This window comes from Eimeria necatrix, genomic scaffold (assembly GCF_000499385.1).
Source record: "Eimeria necatrix Houghton genomic scaffold, Enh_scaff294, whole genome shotgun sequence".
NCBI lineage: Eukaryota > Apicomplexa > Conoidasida > Eucoccidiorida > Eimeriidae > Eimeria > Eimeria necatrix.
This window is the reverse complement of record NW_013653487.1, coordinates 30,787-39,925: the sequence shown is the minus strand read 5'-3', so window position 1 is coordinate 39,925 and position 9,139 is coordinate 30,787. Positions and strand designations below refer to the sequence as shown.

At 48.2% G+C, this 9,139-nt stretch overlaps 1 protein-coding gene across 1 annotated transcript; it reads right to left on the bottom strand.

Moving 5' to 3' along the window:
• Positions 1–241: 241 nt before the first annotated feature.
• ENH_00040030 (structural maintenance of chromosomes protein, putative) lies at positions 242–9,139 on the bottom strand (the record flags this gene model as incomplete). The annotated part of the gene is made up of 26 exons (XM_013580718.1): positions 242–444; positions 830–998; positions 1,353–1,529; positions 1,733–1,878; positions 2,007–2,109; positions 2,322–2,372; positions 2,605–2,748; positions 3,012–3,152; positions 3,270–3,350; positions 3,511–3,690; positions 3,807–3,909; positions 4,082–4,131; positions 4,360–4,488; positions 4,630–4,714; positions 4,934–5,013; positions 5,188–5,288; positions 5,387–5,438; positions 5,753–5,945; positions 6,113–6,168; positions 6,441–6,575; positions 6,742–7,131; positions 7,376–7,574; positions 7,782–8,061; positions 8,288–8,401; positions 8,646–8,814; positions 8,972–9,139. The coding sequence occupies 26 exons, from the start codon at positions 9,137–9,139 to the stop codon at positions 242–244; spliced, it is 3,699 nt and encodes a 1,232-aa protein (XP_013436172.1).

The window sequence follows — 9,139 nt, the reverse complement described above, 5'->3', positions numbered from 1 at the left end:
ACAAAAGCACTGAAGAACGTCCATAGTCGGTAGTCTTAGGGGCATGCTGTGTGCTAAAATCCCATCTAACCTTCAGTTACACCTGATCGTTACGAAGTACACACCACCGGTCACCCTCAACGCGCACCACTAGAGCGACTGCTGCTTTAGGGATGCAGCGAGATGTCGACTTAGAGGTCCTACATTAAAGGGTCGCCATCGTAAAAAATTTGGAAGACTCTGCCGCCATGTTACAGGGTTCTTAATCGCACAGGGAGTGGTAGTCGTACAAAAGGCCTGCATTAAACATTTCAGCTTGAATCGTCACTGGAGCATCCGCCCGTTGCTGCTCTTCTGTGCCTTTTGCGTGAGGATCCACAAGCGAGTACATTGGCTTCCTTTGGGTCCGTCCTGTCTGCCAATGCTTGGCGCTCCACTCCTGAAGTGCCGTCAACCAGACGTGTCCTGCAAAGTGCAAGCATTGCCTCTGCATGAGCGCATCGTGAATGAACTACGCGAAGACAGCTATCGCATGTTCGAGCCCTGTTAAAAATGCAGCCGGCAGTAGATCTATGATTCTCTGCAGTACTCACCGAAACAAAACATCCGCATGCGAGAACATTCCCTCCTTCAGTGAGACTATCAAAAACTGGGACGTGGGGAACTGTGTCTTAATCATGCTACCTGATGACCGAAACCGGCAGAACGTAGCAACCAACCGCAGAAGTTCTTCCATTCGAGTACCTGGAAATGGGGATTCTTGCACTCGCGAGCATATTAATACAATCTAGTTGACGTGACCGCTGAACACTGTTGCGCGCGGCAGCCCAGTGTGTGATCGAAAACGTACCAATGTTCTGAGTGTGGGACAAATCTAAGGCGGCGTCTACTTCGTCGAGAATGTAAACGGGAGCAGGCTTCACTTTAAGAAGCGCAAGGATTAGTGAGAGAGCCAAAAGCGACCTCTGACCCCCAGAAAGCTCTGAAAGAGAATCTTTCCATTTGTGGTGGAACGCTATCTGCACACAAAAGGCAGACAGATTCTTTCCACTAGTGGCGAAGGGCAATCTGCACATCAAATGCAGCCACGGCTAATGAAGCATCCGTAATGTGCTACGGCGAAATTGTGCTCAGACGTGGCTACGATACCAAATTAGGAGTATCTCTGCTCTACGAAAAGGCCTTTTGATATTCCAGAGGATGAGTACAACATTAATGCGTGGAGTTACCTACAGTCAGGGCATTTACTGGTGAAACATATTCACCATTCACACACACCAGCCGAACATACGCACGTGAAAAGGTGATACGACTCGCAATGCCTATCTTGTGAAACAGTATCATTATCGCTAGGCTTTCTTTCAGTAAATTACCTTCATTTCTAGCCCTTTCATCAGGTCATCGGGGTCCACCTGAACAAGCTTGGCCTGCGCATTAGGTAACAGCTGCTCAAATATGGCCGCAAAATTCCCGTCAACAAGACGCCATGTATTTCCTAAGGATTTCTGTTTTTTTTCGTCGAGCGATGCAATAACCTCCCGTATCTTTTCCTGAACATGGGTTGCAGCGGACAGCTGGCTGGGCACTGAGCAACGTCTAGTTGTTTGTTCAAACATATACAGATATACTTGAAGACCCGGCTACTGAAACTAATGTGAAGGACAGAAGCATGCACAGTCTTTCCTAAAAAGGAGATAATACCAAGGAAAGAAACCAGATAAAGAGAATAAAGGATTGATACGCGCATAGATACCCGGTCTGCTTCCACTTGGGCCTTTCGACTTAAGAGGATTTGTAGCTCAGCCTCGGTTTTCTCAAGTAATGTTCCAGCAGAGCTATTTACATTTTTTCTCAACCGGTCAATATCGGCCTTCAGCTGCTGAATACGCTGGCGTGCAGCTGAACACGTGGCATAAAGCACAACAGCTAAGCATATCTTGTGGTGAGAACAACTTTCCAACACCAAGAGGTATGCAAGGCTTCAAAAAATGGTAGAAAGCACGATGCGCGTAGAAAAGCTAGCTTACTTTCAGGTCGCAATTGTTTGAAGTCATACGGGGTGCCGGTCTGGTTGAACTTGGGTTCCTCCGCCACAAGCCACTCGTGGGCTGAGAGCAAATTTTTGACGTCCTGCAAATGAGTATAGGTTGGCGCGATGCACTAAATAGAAGTAAGTTTCCAGAACATGCACTAGAGTCACGGGTTACGTCTGTCCCTTTGAGGCTTTTCATGAAGCGGAGACTTTGCACCTTTAAGCGCGTGCCGTGGCTCGAAAATCTCCACTATAATTTGCATGCAAAATGGCTTCCTTCAGACGGTTTCCGCGGTACTGGCAGGCCCACCTCTCTTGCAGATGAAAGCGTCTTCTCGCGGTCCCTAGCTGCGAGATCGAGCTGAGGACGGAAAGGCAAGACAAAACTTACAGTATAACGCATACGTTAAAAACAAAGTCCATGAATGAAGCTTAATAGAGGGCTCGGAAAGTCGTCAGGCATTGTTACCCACTGCATTACACCCGATTCGTGTACGCTTTTCGTTCGCCGTGAGTGCAACTACACAACGAGGCCCTGTCTGTATGCTATTGCAGACTAAGATGAGCAGAGTGATTGAGCTTTTCCTGCTGACTTTCTTTAGTGCGATAGACTTTGCCTCCTTGGCCTTTGCAACCCTTTTTAATGTGTCCGCCGCACGATTTTGTTGCTGGCATTCTTTTTGAGCTTCGGTGGCTTGCTCCATCAGTTCCGCTTCTATCTTGTCTTGTTCAGAAATCTGAAAGCATCAAGATTGAGCCTCCATCACTTCACTTGAACACAAACACTTGAAGGAGAAAGCACATTTCTTCCGTCGTCTTCACCGAGCTACTGTGGCACAGCATATAAAAGTCAGCTACAGCGACCACAAGTGCGCATTCAGAAACTCTTAATAAGCAGAATGAAACGCTGTCTCCTGGCTAAGTAGTAAACGAGGCAAGCGAAAAGAAAAGGGCACGTCCTTAGCGTCCACGGCATTAGCTACATGCATGCCCGACTAACCTTTTCCTTTAGTTCCGCATACTTCGCATCCAACTGTTGCTGTTGTTGTCCAACTTTCTCAATTCGAGATGCCAGGTCACTGCGGGCTCCTTCTAGCTCCTGCTGCATCGTCTGCAGCTGCAGCCTCACATCGCTCGTTTTCTGTAGCACCACCAGCCAGGGAAATCGTAACCAAACGTATGCGCAATTGTCTATCGTAGGACGGACGTGCCCTCAGCAGCAAAAGGCAGAGGCTCAGCCGTACTGCACAAGTCTCACTAATTGCAGTTCCTCCAGACGTCCCTCTGATTGCTTCAGTTGAGTACGAAGAGCCTTCACCGCCTTGCTGAGCGTAGCTTCCTGAATCCCGAGTCATGCTCGTTCCCAGTCATACAGAAAAACATCAAAAGTAAAATATAACATAACAAGGATAACACTTGAGGGCCAAATGCTGCTTTGTGGGCAAGTGGCTACTATATAGGCCAGTAGTGAAGGCCCTAGATGCTGATCCCGCACGCACGATCTTATCCTTGTTTGTCTCAATATCATGGATCTCTGTCTCCAGTCGCAGTATTGTATTCTGGGCCTCTCTTCGTTTAACTTCAACCTCCCGTTTAAGCTGTTCTTTTTCCCAAAGAAGCTTTTGCACCTCCTCCATACGTGCGCGGCAGGATCCTGCGTCGCTGCTCCCCAATAGACGCTGAGCCCAACATACAAACAACCGCGACGCCTCCATCGTTAGCGTCGCTCAACCACGGCAAGTCAGGCAACTGTACAAAGGGGCCAGCTATACGTAGATTTGGTCGCATTAAGCACCTCAGTATTCCTGAGTTGATTTTCTGCCAGCCTCAGAGACTTTCGAAGGCTTTCTGACTGCTGTTCCCGGGCCTGGAGGGGTGCCAACTCTGTTTCAAGTGCTCTGAACAAATCGCACAGGAAAACAGGCAATGCTTCTGGCCGGTAACAGAGGTCACCATAGCCAAACGACCTGGCAGGTTCATCGTTGTTCACTGTGCAAATTATGTGCTTGTGGTGAAAAGTTGATAAGACGCCGTGAATTTGGAGCTTTCTTACTCATTGAAAAGAGTTACCTGATGCGGACTGCGACTTCCTCAGCTGATGTTACTGCATCCTTGTATCGCTGCGATTAAGCAGGGAAAAAAGAACAGATTTCAGTGGCACGAGTCACAGTATGTTTCATGCAGGTGAGGGGCAACCTGGACAAAGGACAGAACTTTCCACTTTCGAGAGCCCACGTATACCCACACTCGGTCCCTAGTCTCAAGAATTCTTCTGCGGCACCATATAGTCGAAATTTCGGAAACAAACTGTTTGACTCTATTCTGATAACTTTGGCAGTTTGCCGCACTTTCCAGGTGAGCATCGTCTGTCGCACATCCCTCACACTTCCACCTGCCATGATTCCTCCAGTCTGAAAGACATCTCCCTCTGCAGTTGCTGTGGGGAAAGCCAGCCTGCAGTTCTTCTGGTAGGTGATCTGGCGCAGCACCCCCAGGCGACAACAGCAAAAAGATAGGCTCTTACATCAAGTGTGGAAATGAACTGGTAAAATTTTTATGGGCAGCAAAGACATTCTTATTAGAAGCATGACAGCGTGAAGGCGAACGACGCTTATCACCTTTTGAGCTATCGCTGCAGAACGACAAATCAGCCCTCCTCCAAAGGCATATTCGGCCACTTTGGAATGCCTACGAACGTCATACCTACGAAGAGTCCACAAGGCAAGGAGAACGAAAAGTAGACAAGGCATGCATGCAAAAGGCGTGGGACTGGAAGGACCACGCAGTCAAAAAACCCGACCAACTCAGTTGAGTGATGAGGCAAAAGAAAAGCTAGGTTGAATGAGAGCATAAGCAGCGCAATCATCGGACATGGAACTTATACACAAAGCAGAAAGGACACCAGGAAGTATTTCGGCTCACTCAACCATGTCCAAGCAGCGTAAAACACCGCTTGTGTCGTCGGGTGGAAGACCTACTAGGCGCCGATTCGCCATTAGGGCCTAGGTTAAATTGCACAGGTTGCAAAGGCAGCAGCCGCAGTGTCAAGGTGCAGAAGTCGGGCAAACCAGCCTCCTCGATAAAACAAATCCCCAAAAGGTCGTACAATATGTAAAATGGTGCATGCTCGAACAAATATTCATCCCAAACCAATGACAGTGCCTTAATTTTCTTACTTGCTTATCGCAAACGCGACCAACATGACAATCCGACAGCGGAAGAAGCGTAACCCGCCTCCTACCTTGCGCGAAGTTGTTTTCTTTGAAAATAGCTTTACCTGGAGGGCAGTCCCGCGCGCACATTTCCATGACCACCAGCTCTAATGCAGGCAAAAGTAGATACAACTCATACCAAACAGCGTGCCGCGAGGCTTACTGGCGTCCTTGTCGCTCACAACGATGTACTCAAGCTTTCCCCCCACAAGAACCTAGGGGCAGAAAACGAACAGTGCGCGCAGCTTCGAAGCCTTGCCGTTGCAAGACCGAATTTCAGGACGTCTACAGTTATCTACATACTTCTTCAGCGTAGCGCTTTGTTGCACTGCGTAATTTCTGCATCGTTTTAGGCATTGTGTCTACCGCGGCGTTCGTTGTCGTGGCTCTGCGTTCGTTGGTCGGTCTCTGCTACAAATGAAAAGCCAGGTTACACAACCTTCTCTATGGCTTATCATTACCACAGTTTTGTTGACTAGCAGTACACGCCAAAGATACAGCAACCAAAATGAATGCGCACTAAGCATACGTGAGTAGAGTGCCTCCATGAGCTAACGTTCTCGCAGCCCTTGTAAGTGATAGCCTTCTTCCTCGGCTTGCCACGTACCTGCATGGCTTTGCTGAAAGTGGCATATTCCTGTTTGAGAGATACAAGCTCAAAAATTTGACCTGCGAAGCGAGATGGATCAATGCCTTTGGGTAGCCTCACATCAATCTTAGCCCTGAAGAGAACGTCCCAATGCCCAAGTTCAACCATCTAACAAGCTGGCAAAAGCCCTGACACACGGAAGCGAATCCTTTAAGCAAGATAGTCAGTATAAGCTGCATTACTGGGAAGAATGCGAAGACAGCGGAGACGCAGGTCGGCAGGGACACAAGTAAGCCGTACCAAGACCGCAATTCTTGCATGGCCTCCTGAGCCTCAAGACAAAACGCACGTTGCTTCTGCAGAACAAAAGGGCGGCACGCATTCCGCAACATCTCAAGAAAGTGCGAGCAATATCAGAGAATCATGTGACTGAACCCTTGACTGCATGGAAGAGGCTCGTAGACATTTACAGTTCACGATGCATGAGTCGAATGCATTTATCCAGCAAAAATGCAGCTGAAGATGGGTCGTAATACTACTGACGACTACGCAAAGAAACGGGAAATGGCATAAAGCTTGAAAAAACAGTAGAAGCCAACGGCAAGTGCCGCGGCAATGAGCAGCCCACCTCTTGCAATTCAGCAAGCGCAGACTGAATTGCCGAAGCTGGCTTGTCACTGTTCCCTAGTGCCTCGATTTGACATTTCAGCTCATTAATCCGGGATCTCTGTTCTTGAACGCTGTTTTCCATCAGTGCCCGATCCTGAAAACATAGGGGGCAGAAGAAGTTGAAGTCATGGCAGCTGCCATTATCCAAGGCCCAACTCACAGCCCGAAGACTTTCTTAATTAGGTGGAATAGCTGAATATATATGCAAAGGGGAGATAATGGAGAAACCATAGGTACAAAGGGGTGACAAGCCGCCAGACCGAGCATAAATTTTTCTCCTTTTCAGTTATGGCTTCTAGTTCACTCTTCAGGTAAGTTATCTCTTGCAAAATAGAGAAATCTTGAGCTTCCAGTCTCGCTTCCTCCGATCTGGACGTCTTGAGCAAATCTCGAATAGACCCAGAGGCTCCCACGCCTCCGCTGCTAACCGCCTGGAGCTTCTCAGATTTTTCCTTGAGCTCTGACCTTAGTCGTTCAACTTCTTCAGCTAGTTGCTCAGCCTGTGCAGCCTCCATGGAACGGGAACTTCTCCTGTTCTCCAGGGATTTTTCCAGCCTCTGCACTTCTTTATCTTGTTCTTTTACGGATATGTGAAGCATATCCAGATCTCGCTTGCAGCTGCGTGTCTCAGCTTGCAGCCGAGACAGCGCCTGTGCAATGTGTAAAACAGGAAGATACCCAGAAAATGGATGCAAGCGGTGTTGTACTAGCAAACCTGCAACCGTAGCTTAAGTGGCCGCTGTAAATCGTAGCTGATGCAATAACATGCGCTGCGGATGAATGCGATGAGCCAGTCATGTCCCTAAAAACAGGTCAAAAATGGTGAGGATTCACTCTGCAGAAGCTATCGCTGCACTTCATCAATGGCGTTCGAATCTAAATCATCAGCCACACCTTCTCGGTTTCTTCCTTCCTTTTCCGTAGCATCCTTAGTGGAGCGTCCTTTTCCGCTCGTGCCACCTCAAGAGCTTCTAGCTGCTTTTCCGCTTCCTCCCGCTGTCTGTCTGCAGCCTCCAGTTCAGCTACTAACGTCGACCTCTCCCGCTGAAGTTCAGCAAAGGCCTCCATCCCTTGTTGCACCGTTTGTTTTGCACTACAGGCACAAAGCAACGAGGTGCAGATGCAGGGAGCGTCAAATCTTTTTCATCCAAAATAGTGGAACTCGGCGAACCGAGCGTTGCCCTGCCACAACCACACTACCAACGTGGCAGCAGTCTACAGCGCCCTGCAGCATGAGTACGTCCCCAGCAGCCCTAATACGTGGGCTTCTGGGGTGCTGCTCATGTAAAATTTGGCTGACCAGAAATAGCGGTAAGCTGTATCAAACCTCTGGAAATGATGCAACGCTTCCTTGAGGTTAACATAGTTTTGGTAATCAGCCTTTTCCCTTTGTAGTCGTTCTACATTTGGCTGTATTTCCTCGGATAAGATACTTTGTATCTCTTGAAGCTTTTGTTCCTTTTTTTCCACCATTTTTACAGCGTTGGCCCTCTTTAATTCGTACATCCGAGTGCCTGAAACCTCCTCAATCAGGCCCAGCAGCTCTTTTGGCTTCATGTTTATCACCTTCGTTATCTTCCCTGGACCACAATTTCAAAATTTTGGACGACGAGCCCATTCACGTTACTCAGGTGTGTGCAGCTACATTATAGTGAAAGCACTCAAAATAGCGAGGTGAGTCTTCTTGACCCACTTCGAAGTCCAGCGGAGATGGCTCCTTCGTGCCTCACACACGATGCCCACCCACCTCTAGTACGTCTATTTCCACATACTAAGGCCTACACGGGTCCACGGCTTGGCGCTTACCTTGCTGAATCATGAAATGAGGGCTATTGATGTTTAGCTGACAGCACTGGAAGAAATCTTTAATCTCTTTCACTTGCGCAATACGGCTGTTCAACAAGTACCGGTCTCTCCCTCCTGAGCAATCGACACCAGAACCATCCAGTGAAAACAAATACATTCGGAATTCCTTAATTCGTTCAAGGCGCAGGGAAGCCGAAGCATGCTCTCAAGCGTGCTTCAGTTGGATTTGCGAAATCTTCGCACAATAAGCGGTACGCGCATTCTAGCGGCGGCTATATTTCTTTTCATGTACCAATAATTATTTGCCTTGTCCTTTAAGCGGTATTCACATTCTAGTGGTGCTATGCTTCTTATGTACCAATAATTATTTGCCTGGTGATAGAAATTTCTCTCATCTCCTTGTATGGAGGTGGCAAAGGGTTGTTAGTCTGGTTTGGGTCATTTTTTAGCTTGATAGTCACGGTAGCCTTTGTTATGCCCGCCTGGCCCTGTTTGTACACTAAATCTTCCAGCCTGGCTACGCGGACCTGAGTTCCAAGCATCAGTCACCGTGCGCGATTAACAGCGTTTGCTGCTAAGTGGCAGCCATAGCTGGTGTAGTGGATAGCGGAAGCTGCTTTTGCTCTCATGTAATCTGACTAGAGCAGCCACATTTCAGCGAGGCAGTAATGTGTGCTTTCTTACCAAAGAATGGTTGGAGATACCGAGAACAAAACATATTGCGTCAAGAATGTTTGACTTGCCGGTCCCATTCAGACCTGTAATGGCGTTGAATTGGGGATGCAGGGGGCCGACGACCACCCGCGAAGAGTACGACTTGAAACCGTCGAGGATTAGCTCGTGAATGTACAT